Source organism: Agelaius tricolor, unplaced genomic scaffold, assembly GCF_023055355.1.
Source record: "Agelaius tricolor isolate 1412-34295 unplaced genomic scaffold, bAgeTri1.0.p SCAF_25, whole genome shotgun sequence".
NCBI lineage: Eukaryota > Metazoa > Chordata > Aves > Passeriformes > Icteridae > Agelaius > Agelaius tricolor.
In genome coordinates, this window is record NW_027269285.1 from 8,087,175 (window position 1) to 8,111,476 (window position 24,302).

The following is a 24,302-nucleotide window of genomic DNA, read 5'->3' on the forward strand; positions in this document are numbered from 1 at the left end:
GAGGTGTCCCTGCCCATGGCAGGGGTGAAATAAGATTATCTTTAAGGCTTTTTCCAACTCAAACCATCCCATCATTCCAGGATTCTATGAAACCTGTTCCTCAAGGCCAGCTCAGGACATACTAACTCAAAGACTTAATTTCAGGGGATTATAAAACTTGGAAGAAAGCTGCCATCAGCAGGCTGGCCAGTGTGCAGGGACACACCTGAACCAGCCATGTGAGCTGGTGGCATGTCAGAACTCAGGACATCCTTCTGGGTGTCCAGAGGTGCCAGGACCCCTGCCAGGGGGCTCAGAGACCCTGGCACACAGCCCAGAGCACTGTGGGTTTGATTGTGACCCGTGGAGCAAATTAACAGCTTTGTATGAAGACCTGAAAGTCACAGAAGTTTAAGTAGTGTAATAATAAAATTATCACTGGGTGAAAAAGTAGATTTTGGGGTTTTTAGAATAGGGGTTTTGGGGACAAGATGGAAGGACTTGGGCGTGTCTCCAGCCTTTCTTCTTCATCTTCTCTACCTCCATCTTCTGCTGTGATGTTGGCACTTTGGGATTGGTTTAGAGTAGAAACTCACTGTTTAACACAGGTGATAGGTATTGGAAAGTAATTGTAAACATGTTATATGTAGTTTTTAGTATAAAGAGATAACACTGCCCTGGGGGCAGGTAGAGTGCCTGGAACTGTCCTCCTGAGCAGACCTTGGCAGGACAGCAGAAAAAATTTTATAGATAAGAAACAATAAACAACTCTGAGACCAAGAACTGAAGAACTCTGACTCCTTCTTTGAACGTGTGGACCAAAACAGAGACTGTTCATGTGTCTCAGGGCTGCAATAAACTGCAACCATCCGAGATCTTGGCGTGCCTGGGTGGGCACACTGATAAAGCTCTTGGCAAGCAGCCAGAGTGGCATCCCTGGAGCTGGGCTGAAGAGCCCATTCCCAACAGTGGTGTCTCACAGCTCTCAGAGCCCAGCTGTCCCCAGCACTTTCCATCCTGGATCAGTCCCTCAAGCCCAGCACAGGGCAGGTTCCTCCTGCAGCAGGGCTCACCCCCAGCACAGCTCAGTGCATTTCATCAGTCCCTGGGCCTCCTGCACACCCACACAGAGCACTCCCCATTCCCATGGAATGCTATTGGCAAACACTGGGCATTTCTGATAACTAATAAAATCCCATTTTCCCAAGAAGCTAGCAATCAGAATTATGCCCTGCATGAGTAATGTCTGGCCTGAAGAAGTCAGTTTGTTGTCAGCAGCTGTTGTTTTTGATCAGCCCTGACTGTTTTCTGTCATTGATCATGCTGGCCAGGAGGCAATTTGGGACACAGCACAAGCACCAGTCATCTGCTGCTCCAGGTTAATATGACAGCAGAGAGGCTTTTCTGGAAGCAGGGAACAGGAGCCTGTCCTGCAATCCTTCAGGCTCTCAAAGTCCCTTACAAAACACTGAACGAAACACTTATGGAAAAAGTTTTTTTTTTTTTTTTTTTAAGGCCAAACCTTATCACCAGGATATCCCAGCACAGGGATCCCAGTGTGTCCAGGGCTATAGGAATGGATCCCTTGGACTGTGGAATAGATAAGATATCCCTGGCTCTCCTTTCTGGTTCTAGTTGAGATCATGTGTTAGGACAGAGGGAGCATAGGAACAAGGGGTTCAGGTCTCCTGGCCCTCACATGGGACATGGCCACACCAGGGGTGACCAAATACAGGGCTCTGGGCATATCTGAGTGCTCATGACTGCCAGACTCCCACAAAACCCTGGGATTAGTGAGGACACTGCTGCCTTGGGGGAAGCTCCAGCTCCTCTCCTACCCTTCAGACACAGCCAGGTCTTCTGCAGCAAAGCCAACCAAACTGATGTCCATACCACCACAGGCAAATCCGAGGTGCCAGGGGTGACCTGGCTCCTGTCTCAAGATGCTGCCATCCTCTCAGACTCCCTCAGTCCCCTGGGGCCCAGTCTTGGAATTCTGGGTTGTCTGAGTGCTCCAGCACAACCCTGACCATCAGTGGGCAGACAGCCCCCTCAGAGAGTGACTGACTCCTCCAATAGTGGAAACTGAGGGTCACATCCTGCAGCACCTCCCACAGCAGCACCTCCTCACCCACCCAGACCTGAACAGAACTTTAGGCCAAGCTGGGGGTTTGCCTAGTGTCCAAGCCCTGCCAGAGGTGTGGCACAGGACTCACTCAGAGCCCACCAGCTGCTCCTGGCCCCATTCCCTCAATTCCATTCTGGGAATGAGGCACAAGGGGACAAAAAGGGCAAGCAAAAGCATCTGGAGGGTACAGCAGGGAGGGAAGGTGATGCTGATCCCTGGGAGTATTTCCAGCCTGGGACAGGAGTGCTCCAGACAGAGCCAGAGCTCCATGCCAGGCAGTTTAGTTTAGTTTAGTTTAGTTTAGTTTAGTTTAGTTTGTCACCACTCACTCTTTAGTTTGGAGCGCACTTTGTTCGCCGTCTTCTTGATGTCAGACATCAGCTCCTCCAGCTCCTCTTTCGTTTCTGGGGAGAGAGCAAAGAGCAAATATGGGTGTGCTGCAGACACCACTGAAATCTGCTGCCCTGCAGAGCGTAGAGACCAGAGCTGGGAGCCCCCCTTCAACCCCCTGTCCTGGTTTGAAAAGGAAGTAAGTTTTTGGGAGTTTGTGGTCAAACCAATCAGTGCTGAAATTTGAATATTAGCACCTGGTGTGGCCACTGAGGACATGGATACACCTCTGAGAACACAGGGGGTTAAAAGCAGAGAACTCCAGAACTCCCCTAACTGGAAGGATTTTCAACCCCTGATTGAAAACACTCCCAATTCCCAGACTGGGAGCACTCCCACAATCCAGACTGGAAGCACTCCCACATCCAGACTGGAAAAATTTCCACCCCCAGACTGGGAACACTTCCACCCCCAGACTGGGAACCCTCCCACCCCCAGACTGGGAGCACTCCCACAATCCAGACTGGGAAAATTTCCACCCCCAGACTGGGAGCACTTGCATCCCCAGAATGGGAGCACTCCCACATCCAGACTGGGAGCACTCTCACAATCTAGGTGGGAACACTCCCACCACCCCATGCTCCATGCTGGACTCTCCTCACATTCCTGGGACCTCCAGCTGCTTCCAGCTCTGGGGCCCCAACACAAGTGTTAAATAGAACAAGAATACAAAAATAAGGTCAGGTTAGACATGGGGAGGAAATGTCAGATCCTGAGGGTGGGCAGGCCCTGGCACAGGGTGCCCAGAGCAGCTGTGGCAGCCCCTGCATCCCTGGCAGTGCCCAAGGCCAGGCTGGACAGGGCTGGGAGCAGCCTGGGACAGTGGAAGGTGTCCCTGCCCATGGCAGGGGGTGGAACCTTTCAAATTCCCTTCAAACCCAAACCATCTTGTGACCCTGTGATCACATCCAGGTTCTTCTCCCAGAAACCAGTGTGTCCTGAAAGAAGCCAGGATTGCAGCTGTGCCCCTCAGCAATCTGTGCTTCAGGAACTGCCAGAGCCCCTGGAGCAGCAAACCCAGATCACTGAGACCCACCTGGGGTCTGCCAGTGCAGCTCTCCCTGCTGCCACCCCAACACTCCCTCTTGATTTTGATGAGATCAAGACTTAATTAAATAAAACTTAGTTTAATAGAGCTGAGGCATATTGACTGACTCATGTCAATGGTTCTGATGCCAGCTGCCAGTCATAGGCATAATTAGACAATCCTGATGATGGGAATGTTCTGGGGGAAGGTCCTATCATTCTGGCAGCTATAAACATCCCCATCCCTGAGCTACAAGCTTCAGCACTATTGGGAAAAGGAGAGAAGGAATACATCTGTGAAGTCCTTCACCCCAGGATATTTGCTGTAGAAGGGGCATAAATGCAGTGGCAGGAATAGGAGATTTTCAGTTTAAGTTCTCATTTAAGTGACTATTTTTTTTTTCCCATTCTTAAAAAAAAACTTGTAATAATAAGAAATAAAGAAATAATAAGAAACGGTAATGTGAAGAAATTTCTTTAAAGAATTTATAGGATATATAAAAATTTCCAATAATAGGAAAGTAATAAAAATAAGAAACTGTTATAATAAGAATTTAAAAACTGTAATAATAAGGAATTAAATTTATTTCTTAATAAAGAAATAAAGCAGCCTGGGCTCAGTAACTCCCTGCAGCCATCCAGGCTGGGTAAGCAGACAAGGACCAGGAGTACAGGAGACAAGAGGAGACAAGAGGCTGCCATGGCCACAGGGATGGGCTGGGAGCTGGGATTGTTCACCTGGGAAGGGGAAAGCCAAGGGGGTCCCTACTGCTGTCTGAGACCACCCTGCAGGAGGGTGCAGAGAACCTGGGCCAGGTGTCCTGCTGGTCCCTGGAGGTGACATTCAGCTTCCTACTGAAGCTTGGGGGAGCACAGGAAGAGGACAAGCAGTGCTGGGGCAAGCAAAATGCAAATTAGATATTAAGAAAAAGAGCATCCATGATGGTGGTCAAATACCAGATGCAGAGAGGCTGAGGGATGTCTGTGGGATGTCTGAGGGATGTCTGAGGGATGTCTGTGGGATGTCTGAGGGATGTCTGTGGGATGTCTGAGGGATGTCTGAGGGATGTCTGAGGGATGTCTGTGGGATGTCTGAGGGATGTCTGAGGGATGTCTGTGGGATGTCTGAGGGATGTCTGTGGGATGTCTGAGGGATGTCTGTGGGATGTCTGAGGGATGTCTGTCCTTATGGATGTTCTGCACAGGGCTGAGCACTGGACCTGCTGGAGGGGACTGGCCAAGGTCCCTTCCCACCCACGTCCACCTTCAATTCTCCTGAACAATTTCTCCTAACTCACTGCCATGTGCTTTCCCTTCCCCCTGTCAGTTCAGGCTGAGGGATCCCCCCTCTGTCCTGCTCTGAGACCTCACCTGCAGACCTGCTGCCAGCTCTGGAGTCCCCAGCCCAGGAAGGATGTGGAGCTACTGGAGCAAGTGCAGAGAAGCCCATGGAGATGCCCCAAGGGCTGGAGCCCCCTGTGGAGCCAGGCTGGGAGAGCTGGGGGTGCTCAGCCTGGACAAGAGAAGGTCTCAGAGTCCCTTCCAGTGCCTAAAGGGGCTCCAGAGAGAGGCTGGGGACCAGGGATGACCTGGGAGAATGGCTCCCACTGCCAGAGGGCAGGGATGGATGGGATGTTGGGAAGAGATTTCTCCCTGTAAGGGTGGGCCCAGAGCAGCTGTGGCTGCCCCTGGATCCCTGGAGTGTTCAAGGTCAGGTTGGACAGGGCTTGACCAACCTGGGATAGTGGAAGGTGTCCCTGCCCATGGCAGGGGGATGAGATGGGATGAGATATGAGAGGAGATATGAGATGGTCTTTAAGGTCCATTATGAGCTGTGACATGCTGCTGTGAAGCTGCCACTGAGGACACAAAGGACAAGTGCAGAGCACAGCCTGTGCTGGCCACTCAGGGAGCCAGCAAGGGCCACAGGACCCCACTGGTGGAAGGAGGGGACAGGGAACAGGACTGGATGCCTCCCCTCAAACCATTTCCAACTGAGCAGCATGAAGAACACTCCTTCTGGCTGGATTTGAGTCACAGGCCGTGTGAGGATTACTTGGCGGCCTGGCAGGCACAGGCTGCCCAGACAATTATTTTCACATGCACAGTGTCTGTTTAAGTGACTCACTGAGATTATTTAACCATTCCCAGCCAGGGACACACAGCCATGGGAAGCTGGAGTACCACAACACTGCTGTGCCAGGGCCAGCATCCCTTCATGCCAGAGGGGCACTGAGGGGCCACGTGGGATGTTCCAGAGCAAGAGCCAAGCTCCCCACATCCCATAGGATCTCCTCTCCATTGCCACTGGCACTGAGCACAGCAAGAGCAGAGATGTCCCTGCCCATGGCCACGTGTCCCCAGTCTCTGCTGGGAGGGAGAAGGAGTCTTTGGTCCAAGACCCCTGAGAAGTCTTTGGTCTTGACACCCCTGAGGAGCCCCAGGGCCTGCTGTGACCTGCCTGGGAGGGAGGCCAGGCAGTGCAGGGAGCAGGCAGGGGCACAAACTCCTCCTCCTCCCTCTGCCAACAGCTCATGAGGCCCCTGTCTGACAGAGAGCAGACACTCAGCCCAGGCTGGTGACACTGCAGGCAGGCAGGAACAGGAAGGCAAAAGCAGATAGGAACAGGCAGGAACAGGCAGGTACAGGCAGGAGCAGGTAGGAATAGACAGGAATAGGCAGGAATAGGCAGGAACAGGCAGGAATAGACAGGAATAGGCAGGAATAGGCAGGAACAGGCAGGAATAGGCAGGAATAGGCAGCAGCAGGCAGGAACAGGCAGAAGCAGATAGGAATAGGCAGGAATAGGCAGGAGCAGGCAGGAGCAGGCAGGAGCAGGCAGGCAGGAACAGGAAGGCAGGAAGGAACAGACAGGACCAAGAGCAAGCAGGCAGGAGTAGACAGAAGCAGAAGGGAGGAAGAGGCACACAGGCAGGAGCAGGCAGGAGAAGACAGGAACAGGTAGGAGCAGGCAGGAATGAGCAGGCAAGCAGGAAGGAGCAGACAGGACAAAGAGCGAGCAGGCAGGAGTAAGCAGAAGCAGAAGCAGGAGGGAGGAACAGCAGGCAGGAAGGAGCAGGCAGGAATAGGCAGGAATAGGCAGGAGCAGGAAGGAGCAGGAAGGAGCAGGCAGGAATAGGCAGGAGAGCAGGCAGGTGCTGGCAGGCACAGCCCTCCACCCTCCACAGGTACTGTCACTCTATCTCTCTGGACATCATGGTGACAGTGACTTTGCTTGCAAGGTGCTCAGCCCTTGACTCTTTGCTGGGACTAAGAAACTTCACCTCAGCAACCTTCGAGTCTTTACTGACAATAACCACTAAAACATCATCAAGAAAAGTGCAAGTCCAAGCTAATTCCCAGCTGAGTTACCTGGCAAAGCTGCAAGGATCTTTTTGGCAAAGATTTAGCTATTTCAATAAAAAATGAAAGAAGATTGTGGGAACAGTTCCTTAAAGAAAATTTTAAACAAATAAACCTTTCTTGTTTATCTAGGAACTTTCATTCATGGAAGATTGGGTACTTTTTAAAGGTGAATGCAAAGAGGAAGCCCCACAAGGATCTGACCTCTGGGAGCAAATAATAAGGAATCATTCCAAGGAACTGTAGGGATCTGGCAGAAACATCTTCCATAGTGTTTAATGGCCTTAAAGCAACTCAAAAGGTTTTAAAAGGTACCAGAGATGAGATTGGCTAGAAAGGTCCAGTACCTGAGTCAGGACAATCCTCAGGACCACCACAGACTGGGGAATGGATGGATGATGGATGGATGGATGGATGGATGGATGGATGGATGGATGATGGATGGATGGATGGATGGATGGATGATGGATGGATGGATGATGGATGGATGGATGGATGGATGGATGGATGGATGATGGATGGATGGATGATGGATGGATGGATGGATGGATGGATGATGGATGGATGGATGGATGGATGGATGATGGATGGATGGATGATGGATGGATGGATGGATGGATGGATGATGGATGGATGGATGATGGATGGATGGATGGATGATGGAGGATGGATGGATGGATGGATGGATGGATGATGGATGGATGGATGGATGGATGGATGATGGATGGATGGATGGATGGATGATGGATGGATGGATGGATGGATGGATGGATGGATGGATGGATGGATGGGGGATGGATGGATGGATGGATGGATGGATGGATGGATGGATGGAGAGCAGCTCTGTGGAGAAGGACTTTCTAGCTGAAGTCTCATTTGCCAAAAGAGATTTGGGACATCAGTGACCTCTGTGCAGTCCTTCAGTTCCCAAAGGCTGACATTTATTCTTGGAAACAGAGCTCAGAGTTTCACATTGCAACTTATTGATTCAAGCTGTGGGAAACAAGAACAAAAGCATCAGATGCTGACTCAACCCTTTCCTAATTTTCTGGAATTTTTTTTCAACTCTGGCCAACACAGCCATTTGCAGCAGGTATGACAGAATGGGGAGCAGGCAGAGGGGGACAGGAGAGAACTGCTCAGCCCCTGCATCCCACCCTCAGCTGGGGCACCCAAATAAAACAGCATAATTCATGCAAGAAAAGGGCTGTGGATGGCTGCTCCCACCTGCTGCAAACGTGCCCATCTGTCAGAGCTTCTCAGCCCTGCAGCATCATCCCCAAAGCTGCTCTCCTGGAGCAATCAGCTGCCTGATGAGCAAACACTCCTTCCCTGTCCATAGCCTTCTTCTGCCTTGCCTATGGCTCTCCTTCCATTCATCCTGTTAGCTCCAGGGCAGCACCAGAGAAACAAATCCCCCTACTGCCTGCTCCACTCTGCTTGGAGCCACACACAAACCCCTGGCAGCTCCAGGATGGACAGAGGGCACTTGAGATGCAGTGCTGGGGCTCACATGGACCAAATCTGCCCCAGCCCTCCCACACACACTGAGGGCACAGGTACCAACTAAAGCTCCTCGGCTCTATTTTTGCAACACTGACTGCACTCATTGTCTTTACCTTCTTTAGTTCTCCCAATCGAACCCCACCTTGAATACTCCATTATTTTACTCAGAAGCAAGGTCAGTTTAATCAGTCAATAATTACCCAGCTCATTCCCTCTCTCTTTAGAATCAATGCTCTTCTACCTCCCAAGCTCCCAGTGCCCACTAGGTATGCCAGAAATTATTGGAAATCAACACTAATGGCAAAGGCACCGTCTTACTCAGCTCCTGGAAAACTTCCCAATCAATACCTTCAGGCAGACTGAATCCAGCAGTGCCTATTTTTGGTATCAACTGTTTAGCAACAAACTGATTTACTGCTGGAATGTTGGAATTTATTCAGCATAAGATAAATAATGTATTTCCCAAAAAAAGGGAAGTGTTTCCCATATGTTTGTGTCCTTTCTGCATTATTATCTCATTTTCATTTATTAATGTACCAAAATGGTTGAGAGGTTCTGCTCTTCTTTAAGCATCTCAAGAAAACTTCAGCTTGTCCTTCAGGCCACTGCTGGTGGGTTTTCTGGCTCCCTGTGACTCCCAGCTCCAGTTTCTGTGGCACTGGGAGAAGGTGGGAAAATATTCTCCTCTTCACCACCCATGGGAGAACACAGGCGAATGTAAATCCATGGCAAGTGAAACTCCAGGGTAGGAGGTACAGAGAAGTGGTAAGAAACACTGAGGCCTTCAGGGAGGATAAAGTGCTTTAAATTTATTCTGTGAGCACTTGATATCAAGGAGCAGGACAGGACCATCCAGATGTTTGAGTGTCTCTGCTACTGAAGGGTCCTGCCCTTGAAGAGTCCTTCTCCCAGGCTGTGAAAAAGATATTTCACACTTCATCCAACCAAATCTTTCTTCCAGGTCTGAGGAACACAAGCTAGGCTGAATTTGGGATCACAGACAAGCAATTGCAGTTCTGTAGGGTTTTAACTGGTCTTGTAAACAGAGATGTCTAGAGCAATTTAATTCCTTTTTGTCCCCAGCTTTAATCACAGGATCATGGACTCACAGGGTGGTTTGGGCTGGAAGTGACCTGCAAAGATCATCCAGTCCAACCCACTGCCATGGGCAGGGACACCTTCCACTGGACCAGCTTCTCCAGGGCCAGTCCAATGTGGCCTTAAACACTTCCAGGTTGGATGGGGCAACCACAGCTGCTCTGGGCACCCTGTGCCAGCCCCTCTTGGTCTGACATTTTTCCCCCATGTCCAACCTGACTCCAGCCTCAGTTCAACACCACTGTCCTGTGCTGGGACCCCAGAGCTGGGGCAGCTCCAGGGTGTCTCAGAGCACAGGGGGAACATCCCCTCCCTGTCCTGCTGCCCTCACTGCTCAGGGTGAGCCCAGGAGACACTTGGCTTCCTGGGCTGCCAGTGCCCATGGATAGGTCAAGTCCCATTTGTCACCCACCAGAATCCTCCAGTCCTTTTCTGCATCCATCCATCCATCCATCCATCCATCCATCCATCCATCCATCCATCCCTCCCTCCCTCCCTCCCTCCCTCATCCATCCATGCATTGTCCGTCCATCCATCCATCCATCCATCCATCCCTCCCTCATCCATCCATGCATTGTCCATCCATCCATCCCCCAGTCTGTGCTGGCCCTGGGGATTGCCCCAGCCCAGGTGCAGGACCTTGCTTTGGACCCAGTTCACCTCCATGAGGCTCTCCTGCTTTTGGCAGCTTTACTCCTGTACTTCAGGATCCTGACACCCTTCACCCATCCCTCCCCAGCTCCTAGGACACCCCCAGCTCTTCCCAAAATCAGAGAGGATTGAATTGTTCCAGATCAGAGAGTGAGTCTGTGCCCATGAGGGGCCCCATGACTGAGCATCCCAAAGGATGGGATGGAGGGAGGGGCTGATGGAAGGACTCAGCAGGGAGGAAAGTCCTTCACCCCTGCACAAGGTGACACTCAGTGAGCCCACTTGGACGGACAGACAGACACAGGGCTTTGTGCAGGAAGGAAGCCAGCTGGGGAATTGTGGAAAGGTTATTTTTAGAGTTGCATATTTCCATGATAAAGAGCAAGTATTACCTCTGGCTGAAAACTTTTTATAGCACTGGCAGAAAAAAACTGACCAGAAGTAGTCCTACCTCCCAGAGCTTCAGCTGGGAGTGCCCTTGAGATGCTGCAGTTGGTACCCAAAGCACTGAGTGAGAAATAAAGACTCAAAATGCACCCACAAAGAATGCTGACAACTGAATGTGCTGAATCCAGAATTTTTTTCCTTAAAAAACAAAAAACAAAACAAAAAACCAACCAAACAAAAAACCCACCTAAAATAAAATAATTTAAAAAACCAACTTAAAAACCCCCAAAACAAAAAAGAGCATTATTTATGGTTTTAAACACTGACTGAAGTGCAGGGAATGTGTCATTTCATTGAAATTGTCAGGTCCCAGTAAGGACAACACACAGGCAGGTCACAGTAGCTAGGAAGGGCTTTAAGGACATCCTGCAGCCACTGTCACCTGCAGTCACTGTCAGCTGCAGCCACCATCCCTGCACAGTGCTTGTCTGGCAGCTTCTTTAGACTCCGCTAACTCAAGGAAATGGGATAGCCCAAAATTCCGAGTTGGAAGGAAGGTATAACCCTCAGGATGCCCTGTAAATTTGAGAGATCCTGTGGCTCATTGTCAGGGAAAGGTCAAAAAGGGGAAAAAATCCACCTCACAGTGCTGGGTACTTGTTTAAGGATCTTTTCATATATCCATGGACTTTTAGGGTGGTTTAGGTTGGAAGGGACCTTAAAGCTCATCTCATTGCAACCTCCGGCATGGCAGGGACACCTTCCCTTGTCCCAGGCTGCTCCAAGCCCTGTCCAGCCTGGCCTGGAGCATTTCCAAGGATGGGGCAGGCACAGCTGCTCTGGGCACCCTGTGCCAGGGCCTCAGCACCCTCATGGTACAACATTTCCTCCTGATGCCCAGCCCAACATTTTTTGAGGACAACAGCAGCAGCAAGGCAGGGTTTGGTCCATCCATCCCCACCTGCACACCCAGCTCCAAACACAGGAGTGAGCCAGCTCTGAGCCTGCATGGGAGTTAAATGTGCTGAGCCCTCTTCCATGATCCCCACCCCAAGGCTGACTCACTGCCTCCATCTTTTGCTTGTTAATTCACCAAAATCAGAAACAACTTATTCCTGATGCAGCTCTGGAGAGGGGAACACACCTGCCAATGGCTGGGGACCTCCCTCCCCCAGCAGGTTGGGCAGCCTCTGACCAGTCCCCCCAGCACAGAGCTCTGCCCAGAACCTCCCCATCCATCGACCCTGCACTCTCCAGGTGCTGCTTGGGGGCTGTGAGCCATGGCAGGCACATGCCACGTGTGCCACGGGAGCTGTGTGTCACAGGAGCTGTGTGGCATGGGAATCACATGCCATGTGGGATTGTGTGCTGTGAGAGCTGTGGGATAGGAGCTGTGTGCCATGGGAGATGTGAGCCAGAGGAGCTGTGTGCCATGGGAGCCACATGCACTGGGAGCTGTGTGCCACAGGAGCTGTGAGCCATGTGAGCCTTGTGCCATGGGAGCTGTGTGCCATGAAAGCCACATGCATTGGGAGCTGTGTGCCAGAGAAGCTGTGTGTCACAAGAGCTGTGTGTCACAGGAGCTGTGTGCCATGGGAGCCACGTGCCACAGGAGCTGTGTGCCATGGGAGTCACATGCCACGTGGGCTTGTGGGCTCTGGGAGCAGTGTGCCATGGGAGCTGTGTAGGAACTGTGTGCTCTGGGAGGTCTGTGCCACAGGAGCAGTGTGCCACAGGAGCAGTGTGCCATGGGAGATGTGTGCTGTGGGACCTGTGTGCCAGAGAAGCTGTGTGCCATGGGAACTGTGTGAAATCAGAGCCATATGCACTGGGAGCTGTGTGCCACAGGAGCTGTGTGCCATGGGAGATGTGTGCTGTGGGAGCTGTGTGCCACAGGAGCTGCATGCCATGAGAGCCCTGTGCCATGGAATCTGTGTGCCATGAAATGTGTGTGCCACGTGAGCCCCGTGCCAGGGCTCCCAGTGCTCTGGAGGGGTGTGGGAGCTCTGTGCCATGGGAATCCATGTGCCATGGGAGCCCTGTGCACCATTGTGAGCCCTGTGCCAGGGCTGCCCTCTGCTCTGGAGGTGTCTGGCAGCTGTGTGCCGTGTGAGCTGCCCCCCCAGCCATGCCAGTGCCTGGCAGTGCCCAGCAGCACCTGGCAGTGCCCAGGAGCGCCCAGCATTGCCCAGCAATGCCCAGCAATGCCGACGTGCTCCCTGGCACGCTCGCTGCAGCTCCCTCTCCTCCCCAGCCCGGCGGCAGGGCAGCGTCACTGCTGTGTCATCGTCACTGCTGTGTCATCATCAGTGCCTCCTCCCCAGCTCGGGAACTCACTGCAGGGAAATCTCAGGAATTCACTGCAGGGAAATCTCAGGAATTTGCTGCAGGGAAATCTCAGGAATTCGCTGCAGGGAAGTCTCAGGAATTCGCCGCAGGGAAATCTCCTCCATCCATGGGAGGAGGGGGCAGGGAATCCCAAAAGCAAGCACACCACCCAGCCTTGCTTTCTTCCCGCTCCCCCACCCCAATTTTCCCACAGTGTCCTTGCTCCTTGCAGGGCAGGTGACCTCTGACAGGGGGAGGGAGGAGGGAGAGAACCCAGGCACGTCTTTAACGAGAAAGATGAAATCACACAACTGGAGTGAACAGAAAATAACAGAGATGCTACAAATTCCTGCAGAGCAATGCAAGGATGGCCTGGGCTGGATGGGAGGGGGGAACAGGATGGATGCAGGGCTGGCACTGCACAGAACCACTGCCAAGGGCTCACTCACCCTGCCCAGCTCTTGCACAGGCAATATTTCTGTGTGCTGTCCCTGGTGCTCCCCTCAGCCTGCTCTCCCACTCTCCCCCAGCCCCACATCCCTGCAGCTCCCCCCAAACCCTCCTCCCCCCTCTCATGTGGGATCCTCTTGCTGTCTGTCTCCTTTAATTATGGCTCCTTCTTCACACTCTGCAATTCAATCTCCTCTGCCAAATCATTCTCCAGATTCCTTCCTTTGCCAGTTTTTGCCTTCCCCATTCCCTCCAATCCTGGGCTCAGTTTTAGGCATCTCATAACCAGAAAGATATTAAAGAGCTGGGGAAGGGTCTGGAGCACCAGGAGAGGATGAGGGAGCTGGAGGGGCTCAGCCTGGAGAAAAGGAGATTCAGGAGGGACCTTCTGCTTTCTCCAACTCCCTGACATGAGGATGGAGCCAGGTGAGGATCAGGCTCTGCTCACAGGGAACAAGGGACAGGACAAGAGGAAATGGCCTCAAGTTGTGCCAGGGGAGATTTAGGCAGGATATTGTGGAATATTTGTTCCTACAAGGCCTGTCAAGCCCTGGCACAGCTGCCCAGGACAGGGATGGAGCCACTGTCCCTGGATGGGTTTAACACAGCCATGGATGTGTGCCCCAGGCTCACGGCACTGTCCCACTGCACACACACAGCAGCACTGTGGCCCAGCTCTGCCTGCTCCAGCCTGACATTTCAGCAGCTCTGTGGGAGCTATTTTGGTCTCTGCCAAGGGCAGAGCTCTGACACAGGCAGCAGAGGAAGGGGGAGGCAGTGGGGATGCAGGAGGAGAAGGCTCCCACACAGACCAGCATCAGCACCCATGCTGTGGAGCCCACTGCCCCACACTGCCCACACAGGCTGCTGAGTGAAGGGGGGCTTTGCTTCCAGCCTGCCCCAGCCTGGGGAGGTGGGAAACTGCCCAGAGCTGTCCTGGAGGAGGACATGGAGCCACCCCACACAGGGAAAGCTGCCCTGCCAAGCCCCTTCCAGCAGACACAGCAGGATCTGCACATCCCAGCCTGGACAGGCAGAGGGGAGCCTGTGCCAGAGCAGGAGCAGCTCAGCAGAGCACCAGGAGCCTGCACAGCCCTTCAGGGAATCACAGCATCAGGGATGGGCTTGGGTTGGGAGGGACCTTCAAAGGTGATCCAGGTCCAACCCCCTGCCAGGGGCAGGGACACCTCCTGTCATGCCAGGGTGCCCCATCCAGCCTGGCCATGGACAATTCCAGGGATCCAGGGGCAGCCACAGCTCCTCTGGGCAACCTCTGCCAGGCCCTCACCTCCCTCACAGGCAAGAATTTCTTCCTAATATCTAATCTAATCTAATCTCCCCTCTTTTAGATTAAAACTGTTCCCCCTCGTTCTGTCACTATTTGCATGTAAAATGTGACTCTCTCCCTCTTTTTTGAAGCCCCCTTTAGGCTGGAAGGGGCTCTAGGCTCTCCCCAGAGCCTTCTCATCTCCAGGCTGAACACCCCCAGCTCTCCAGCCTATCTCCAGAGCAAGAGGGGCTGCAGGCCTTTGATCCCTCCACATTTCTCTGTGGAGGACCAGGTCAGAGAGCACATCTCACCCCCAGGAACATCTCCCCACCAGGAACATCTCCCCACCAGGAACATCTCCCCACCAGGAACATCTCCCCACCAGGAACATCTCCCCACCAGGAACATCTCCCCACCAGGAACATCTCCCCACCAGGAACATCTCCCCACCAGGAACATCTCCCCACCAGGAACATCCCACCAGTAGGAGCATCTCCCAGCCAGGAACACCTCAGCAGCAGGAACATCTCCCCATCAGGAGCACCTCACCACCACCAGGAGCATCTCCCCACCAGGAGCTGAGCCCAGAGCAGCCCAGGGCACAGGGGCTGTCCTCTCCAGCCCTGCTGGGTGCAATTTGCCTGCATGCAAATCAGGAAGGGATTTTCAATTTCCATTCATCCTGCAACGTTCATGAGGAGCCCCGAGCACACATAAGGAGGGAAAGTTTTCCAAGTCCCAGGTCCCACCAAGCCACAATTGCTGCACAAAACTCCAGGTGGGGCTTGAGACCAACCTGGGCAGTTCAGAACCTGGTGCCTTCAGGGACCCCAAGCTGGTCTCCTCCTGTATTGGAAATAGGAATACCAGTGCTGGGGGATCATGGGGTTATGGTCCTCCTGCCAGTGATGGAGCAAGGCAGCAGCAGCATTCCCCACAGCTGAGCTGCCAGAGCAGCTGACTGCAAGAGGACTCCACCAGGGGCTCAGAAAAACCTGCTTTCATCACAAGAATTTGGATTTTTCACATGACAAATTATTTCAATCATAAAAATATGGAATTTTTTTCCATTTTTCTGCTGCTCACAGCTGATAGGACATCATCCCCAGCTGCTGCATCCATATCAGTGACCACCTTCCCACCAGTGGGAGGTTCAGAGGCTGGTCCCCAGGGGAAGCCCTTCATTAGCAAAGGTAATGACTAATGTCTTCACTTCAGGCTTCTGGAAACAGCAGCTCAGAGCTTCTCTAGTGTGAGAGCAGAAGGGGCCTTGGGGCTGTGTCCAGCACCCTGCTCAGACATGGAAAGGGAGCTGCAAAGGCAAACATTGACAAGCCCTTTTATCAGCATTTCTTTCATGTGAAACTGAACAACAGGGCAAACAAAAAAGAATGAGATGAAGGGTTGAAATGTCACTTCATTTTCTTTTCAATTAAGAGCAAATATTACACATCCTTCCCCAGCTAAATCTTGAGAGCTCCATTTGCTGTGGCTCCACCACTGCAGAAGAGGAACAGCAGGAACTAAGCAGGATCTTAAAATTCAGAAGAAAATAAGGTGGGTGATGCTCTGCCTACATTCTCCAACTTGCTTTCCCACCAGGCTGCCTTCCTGTAGCACCAGAAGCTATTAAAAGCCCTTGCAGTAGTCTCAAGAGCACAGAATTATCTTCCAGATTGGGAGCTCCAGATTCCTTTTGGTCATGGTGAGATATATAATCCACACATGGTGCCATTACCCACTCTAAGCACTGTCTCTGCAAGAACCCAGATGGATGCCAAGAATAAGGCACTTCTTATAGCTGAGGCATTTTTTTAAGAGATGTTAACATGCCTTGCATAAACGTGTCCTACTTTCTGACTTGGGCTGAACACACATGAGTCACTCAGCTGCATCCTCCTAAAGCCCACACCTGCACAGAAAAATCCCACCTCCTCTCTCACACACCCAACCTGATCAGGAAGTGGTGTCAAAGACAGGGACATGCTGGTTTTATCATCATTATTCAAAACTTTTAAGCCCTCAATGGGAAAAAATGTTACTCCACTGTTGGGGAAGATGAAACAGGAAAGCCTTATGAATATGATTGTCTGGCAAAAAGATTTTGAGAATATGGAAACTATAAGCAAGACTGAAATGAAAGCAAGCTTTGAGATCCCTCAGTTACTGAACAACTGGAAAACAATGGTGTGGCCAGCTGAAGGTGATCCCCTTTTGATGGAACAACACCCTCTGCTTGCAGACAGGCCCAAGGGGCAGAGCAGACCCCACAGCTTGGCAGAAGGGGCCCAAAGAGGAGTTTTTAGGGTTTAAAATGTAACACAGTGTGGTAATGTAATGATTCTTATAGGCTGTATGGAAATGCTGTAGGATTTGTATCCTGTACTAGATTGGTCAGTGAGAATGAGAATATTCAGCACAGAGATTTACTGTGTTGTAATGGGAACTTCGCTCTCTTACCTTTTTACACTCTTACCCTTTTACTCTCTTACCCCCTTACTCTCCACCCTCTCATCCTCTCTCCCCCTCTCTTCTCTCAGGCCTGCTCTGAGCTGTGGCTGCAGCTCCCAGCAGGGCCCTGCACCCAGGCCCTTTGCAATAAACCCCAAGTTCCTGACCTGGCTGCAGAGATCTCTCATCTCCATCCCTCCCCACCATCCTGCCCCCGATGTTCCTACACTCCACATCATCACCCAATGCCCTGCACAGTCACCTTCCACCAGCAGCACAGGAGATGCTTTTACAGGAGACTCTGAGCTCACCTGGTCCCAAAAACAAGGCATCAGCATGAGGTTTGAATTGCTTTTCATCACAAAACAGTGGGTGGGGTGACAAGAAGGGACACAGAGATCGGTGTTCCTTCCAAGTGGGGTACAGAGGGGACAATGTTCTCTGCCACACAAGGAGGAGGCTCTGCTGCCCTCAGAGAGCAGAGGTAGCACCTGACTGGCTCTGCTGCTCCTCCCATGAAAGAGGAGCCTTTCAAGCCTTGACATTGCCACCTCTCCTCAAAGCCTTCCCACCAGGCTAAAAAGGACAGGAAAGGAAAGGGCTGGCAGAGGTCACTCCAGCCGTGGTTCTTCACCAGGGCCTTGGCTGACAGACAACTTTGGAATTTCAGCCTTGCTTCCTCAACAAAAAGCTTCAAAGACAACACCAGTCAGTCTGAGAGCAGCAGCTCCCTGCAGCTGAGAGGAGCAGGCAGCATCACAGCTTGTGTTCAACAAGCCAAAGGCAAAGGCAGCACAGAAAAACCCTTTCCAGCCAGTCTGCCCCTGCTCTGCTTTCAACCCAGAAACTTTTTAGGAGAAATCTGTGGGTTTCTATCCCCTGACTAATTGAAGTAACCACAGATACAAACTGCACTGTCTTCTCATCTCTGCTTTTGCTCTAGATAAATGCTAATGCACCTACTCTGCCTCAACTGCCCTCAGAGCTCCAAGACTCCTCAGGGCCAGCTCCTTCTTGAACCCAGGGGCTCTTTACCTGAGGTTAAGGTCCTCCTTCTCCTGAGCCTTTGTATGACCAATCTTTTAAGGCAAACCTTAATTTAAGAGACTAAAGACAAATAATTGTTGGTATTGGAAACCCTTTGACACAACCTGTCCACCTATAATATCCAACTGACTACTTTGGAGAGATGGACAGCTAGGACAAAACCAGCAACATGGGGGGAAAGGAACAATCCATCAGTAATAAAATCTGCTGTAACAGTACAAAATAGGAAAGATTATAAAACTGACTGCTAGAAATGCATTACCATCAAAAAACACACTGCCACATTCTCCTGAGCCTTTGCATGACCAATCTTCTAAGGCAACCCTTAATTTAAGAGACTAAAGACCAATAATTGTTGGTACTGGAAACCCTTTGACACAGCCTGTCCACCTGTAATATCCAACTGATTATTGCAAGTTTTAAAATATTGATGTAACTCAAAAACTTCTCACATTGCAATAAGAAATCAAACAGTGTTCAAACCATTGCCCACAGGCAGGGAATGAGGGATGGTTTCATGTCATGGCACTAGAGAAAGGCTGAATCTGACACAGGCTCACTCTGGTATGTGGGAATGTCAGGATTTGGTTATTTTCCATCATAACTTTCCCCTGAAGCTGTTCCCTTCATGGCTGCAGTTTGAAGGACAGAGGAGAAAGTTTCAAATCTGGTTTCAAAGCAGAGCAGATGGGGCTTGGAGCACTCTGGGATAGGGGACGGTGTCCCTGCCCATGGCAGGGGGTGGAACAAGAGGAGCTTTTAAGGTCCCTTCCAACCCAAACCACTCTGTGATATTATAATTCTGTCATACCCACCACTTTTGACCACACCTGAGAGCAAAAGGCTTCCCCCAGGTTCAGACTGGGACCATGGAGGTGACAGGAAACCAAAAAAGCAGCCCTTGGATTATGGGAGATGGCACAAACATCCGTGTGCACACACACACACCCCCAGTGGCTGACCTGGAGATGGTGCCCACCAAAACAGACAAAAACAGCACCAAGGGCATCTCACAGATCAGCACAATCACAGACCTGGAGTGGTCTGGATTGGAAGTGACCATAAAAGCTCCTCTTTCTCCAAACCCCTGCCATGGGCAGGGACACTTCCCACTGTCCCAGGCTGCTCCAAGCCTTACCCAGCCCAGCCTTGGGCAATTCCAGGGATTCAGGGGCAGCCCCAGCTGCTCTGGGCACCCTGTGCCAGGGTCTGCCCACCTTCACAGAGAAGAATTCCTCTCCAGTACCTGAAGTGCTGCCACCTGAGGGCTCCTTCCAGCCCTGGGCACCCTGGCAGTCACCAGAGGATGATGGATCACTCCGCTTGCTAAAAGTGCACAGGGAAGGGGTTCATAGGAGGCTGCTAATGAAGAATATCTGCACAAGATGCTCTTCAGCTGCACACACATCAGTATTTACAGATCACAAGCCAAGTCCTGACCTGCTGGATTCTATACCACTTGATTAATTATTTACCTCCAAGATAATTAATCATCCATTAACTCTTGGTGAGCTCTTCTACCAGTAAGGCACATTCATGGAGTGATTCAATAAATGCTTCCACCATTTAGAGCCTCATATGATTAAGAAGAAAAATCTCCTGTGAGAGAGCCCCAGACATCTGAGGCCACATCCCAGTTGCCTTTCACCTTCTTTACTGGACAATTCTTCAGCCTTGCCCTGATCCTATTATCCATACAAGCTCAGTTCTTCTCCAAACAGCACTTTTTTTTTTTTTAGTTGCATCCAAAGCAACTCTTTTATTTGCATTTTTGCTAATAAACTGATAACTTGATTAGGAAAACACAGTTCTGCTCCACCTCTGTGGGGCCTGGAAACTCATTAGGAGTGCTGAGAGATAAGATGCTTAAACCTATTAAGCAGGCTCTGCTGGCATTAAAAACAATTTCAAGATTTGTTGCCTGCTCTCAAAAAACATTTCTCTCTGACAGACCCCAGGGACTGAGGCAGGATCAGAGGAAAGGGCTCAGGGGACACAGGAGGAGACATGTCACCACAAGGGCAGTGACAGGGCCATTCTCAAGCCACACTGTCCTTCAAGAGTGCTTGGCCCTAGAGTTGCCCAGCCAGGGCCTTCACAGCCATCATGCACAAAACATCAATAATTCATCCCATTTCCCCAACCACAGAATCACAGAATCAACTAGGCTGGAAAAGCTCTCGGAGATGATGAAGTCCAACCATTCCCCCAGCACTGCCAAGGGCACTGCTACCAACCCATGTCCACAAGTGTCACACCCACACATCTGTTAAATCCACCCAGGAATGGGGACTCCAGCACTGCCCTGCACAGCCTGTGCCAAGGCTGGACAACCCTTTCCATGATGAAATTTTCCTCAATAGCCAATCTAAATATCCCCTAGTGCAACCTGAGGCTGTTTCCTCTTGTCCTGTCCCTTGTTCCCAGGGAGCAGAGCCCACAGAACCACAGAATGATGGGGTTGGAAGAGACCTCCAAGATCATCGAGTCCAACCTATGCCCCAACACCTCAGCTGTAGCACCCAGTGCCATGTCCAGGCTTTCTTTAAACACATCCAGAGATGGTGATTCCAGCACCTCCCTGGGAAGAGCATTCCAGTACTTTATTATTCTTTCAGTGAAAAATTTCTTCCTAATACCCAACCTATACCTTCCCTGCCGTAGCTTGAGACTGTGTCCTCCCACAGCCCAACTCCCACCTGGCTGTCCCCTCCTGTCAGGGAGCTGTGGGGAGTGAGAAGGTCCCTCGTGAGCCATGGCCTGTCACTGTCACTAACACAGTGCAGACTGAAGTGACAGATTAATTTTGTCCCTATCAGCCAGCATCTGTAAACATCTCCTGTTCAGGCTGCTGAGGCTGGAGTACCAACCCAAGCCCCATCTCTCATGTCTCAGTCACAAGCCAGGATTTATGGTAACACCTCCCCAGCCCACGTGTCCTCATGTCACCGTCTCCAGAGGAGACTGGTCCAAACACAGCACACCATCACCACTGGAGGGGAACTGGAGCGTGTTAACAACATGACAGGTCCCTGAAAGGGCAGCCCAGCACTCCACTGATGCAGGAATTGCATACACAAGCAGCTACCCTAGGTAGAAGGTCTCAGGTGTGAGAAAAATCATTCAGCATCACCACACCCTGTAAGAGCCTGAATGAGGGATGGGGGACTCCAGGCAGTCTCCAAAATGCAGTTTATTGGATCCAAGACTTTACAGCAGTCCAGGGTTGTGGGTGACAGAGCTGTGCCCACAGCTGTCAGCTCCAGCTGCAGGCAGGCCTGGAGACCCTGAGTTTAGGTTACAGTGCATTATAGACTTTTCTTTTGGTTACAATGCATTATAGACTTTTCTTTGCTGAGCATCTTCATACAGTAGAACCAATCTGTACCTTAACTTTTATCTACAGCCTATCATAACTACTGTAATTACCATATTCATGTTACTGTTCTCCAATCACTAACAGTCAGTACATTACAGTTTAAGCTAGAAGTTGTGTTTCAGTTTTCTCGCAGTGGAAAATTCTGAGATCTTTTTTTCTACTGGCAACATTTGCTGTTTTGTTTGCCTGTGCTCTCTTCCTGCTTGGTAAAAACATCTTCTTGTTTGGGGTGGGTTTATCCTTTGCTCTAAGCCATAAAAACCCTTCTAACTAACAGAACCTTTGCCTCCTTGGTTATCCAGCAAGACTGGCTCAGCAATTATTTTCTTCTATATCAAAACTTGCTTCCATCTCTATTCCTTCATCAGACTCTACATTTAAAAATCTTTCTGCTAAGCACACATATCTGTGAGACTTTCTTGTCAAACTTTCATCTTTCTCAACAACACCCCATGAACCCAGCCCCATCTCCAGGCCAGGGTATCCCTTTGGGGGCAGCCTCAGCAGGCTGAGTGCCCCAGCTAAGCAGGGGGGTATCCAGGGTGTGGGCAGCCCTGGGGTGCAGGCTCAGAGCTCCATCCCACCCTGTGCTCATGGAGCTCTGCAGCACCTGCAATGCACTGGTGAGCACCCATAGAGCACAGGCAGGGGGTCCCAGCACTGATAATTCAGCAGCAAATTGCCAGGGAAGAAGCCAAGTGACACATCAGGGAGAGTTCTTTCTCCTACTGAACCATCTCCAGCTCATGAGCAGCAGTGTCCCATTGGAATGGCAGCACTTTTCCATGATATTTCACTTTTCGGTTGCTCCCCATATCTATTATTTACACCTGCCTGCTAAATTCACTTGGGAATACCTCAGGGCCCTTTCCCACAGCTCTGCTCTAGTTGAAGGACCAAAATCCAGGTCTTGAACCCACAGAATCACCATCCAAGGAGGGGGGGAGCAGCCCAGTGATGGTGGCCACACAAACTCTGAGTCCCTTCCCTCCAGCCAGCACCCACCCAAGGGGGTCCCAGCAGAGCAGGGATGCAGGAGCCACAGCCCAGCCATGCAGACAGCAGCTCTGTCTGGGACTGGCTGACAGGCTAACTCTTCCCCTGGAGGATGGGGAAGCACTCTGCTCCTGATGGGAGCTGCTCCTCACTGCCTGCTGGAAGCTTGGCCATGCCCTTGGAGGCTCCAAGCAGCACAGAAATGAGACAGGCACTGGTGGGTGCAGGACAGCCCCAGCATGGCTGAACCACTGCTGCTCTGGGGAGGAGCTCCTGCCAGGGGGAAAGCTGGGGGCACTTGAGGAAACTGGAATTGCCAAGAGAGGGGTCTGAGGGATGGACTCTGGAGGGACAGGGAATCAGTGGGATGGTTGTGTCTGAAGTGCTGCAGTGAATGGCTCAGTGTGCAAGAGGAAACTGGTGACAAGAGGGGCCCAAGACCTCCATCAAGACACAGGCAAACCCCCAGCAAGTTTGTGAATGGCACTGAGCTGAGTGGTGGGGAAGGGGAAGGGACCTGGACAGGCTGGAGCAGTGGGTCCATGGGAACCCTGTGAGGTTCAACAAGGTCATGGACCTGGATCAGGACAAGCCCTGGAGCCAGCAAAGACCAGGGGATAGCTAGAGGTGGGTCAGTGGATGGATGGATGGATGGATGGATGGATGGATGGATGGATGGATGGAGAGCAGCTCTGTGGAGAAGGACTTTCTGGCTGAAGTCCCATTTGCCAAAAGAAATCTGGGACATCAGTGACCTCTGTGCAGTCCTTCAGTTCCCAAAGGCTGACATTTATTCTTGGAAACAGAGCTCAGAGTTTCACATTGCAACTTATTGATTCAAGCTGTGGGAAACAAGAACAAAAGCATCAGATGCTGACTCAACCCTTTCCTAATTTTCTGGAATTTTTTTCAACTCTGGCCAATAAAAGACTTTGCAGCAGGTATGACAGAACAAGCAAGGATGCAGAAGGGATGGATGGAGGACTGAAGGGCATGCTGTGGTAGCTAAAAGAGGAGAAATTTAGATTACATATAAGGAAGAAATTCTTCCCAGTGAGGGTGCTGAGGCCCTGGCACAGCTGTGGCTGCTCCTGGATCCCTGGCAGTGTCCAAGGCCAGGCTGGACAGGGCTTGGAGCAGCCTGGGACAGTGGAAAGTGTCCCTGCCATGGCAGGGGGTGAAACAAGATTAGCTCTTAAGTCCCTTGCAACCCAAACCCTTCTGCAGATCCATGATTTCATGAACTTCCAAACCCTGCTGGCACTTGCAGGGGGGAGCTACAGGGGTGTTCTCTGTCAGAAGTCCCTCACCAGGAGCTGCCCATCTAGGGCACAGCCAGTGCCAAAGGGCTGCAGGACAGTCTGGCCAAGCTGAGACCATCAGTGACAGCACCTCAGATAAAGGCTGCAAACAATGTCCAACAGCAGCTGTGAGCAAGAAAGGAGAACATGTGAGAGGAAAAGCCCTGCAGACCCTGAGGCAGTACAGAAGGAGGGGCTGGAGGAGCTCCAGGCACCAGAGCAGAGCTTTTCCTGCAGCCTGTGATGAGAACCATGGTGAGGCAGGATGTCCCCCTGCAGGCATGGAGGATGCCACACCAGAGCATGGGAATGTGTCCCTAAGGAAGCTGTGCCTTCACAGAGAGCCTCACTGGAGCATTCTCTCTCTTGTTTGCAGACTGAAGCTCTAACTGTGACCCTAACACCCAGAGCCATTGCCCACTCACACCATCCCCAGCCCTTGCCATTCAAGACCCTCAAAGTACCCACACAAGCTGTAATTCACCCCAAACTCTCTGAGCAAACAGCCTCACCAGGACCCTCAAAGTACCCACACAAGCTATAATTCACCCC

The 24,302-nt window shown here is 51.3% G+C and overlaps 1 protein-coding gene across 1 annotated transcript in view; it reads right to left on the reverse strand.

The window, feature by feature from the left end:
* The window catches only part of STX1A (syntaxin 1A), a 72,269-nt gene that overhangs the window by 15,958 nt on the left and 32,009 nt on the right, over positions 1–24,302 (reverse strand). Inside the window, exon 4 of the mRNA XM_071447967.1 lies at positions 2,437–2,511. Within this exon, the coding sequence (XP_071304068.1) occupies positions 2,437–2,511 (75 nt within the window). The remainder of the gene's footprint in view (positions 1–2,436; positions 2,512–24,302) is intronic.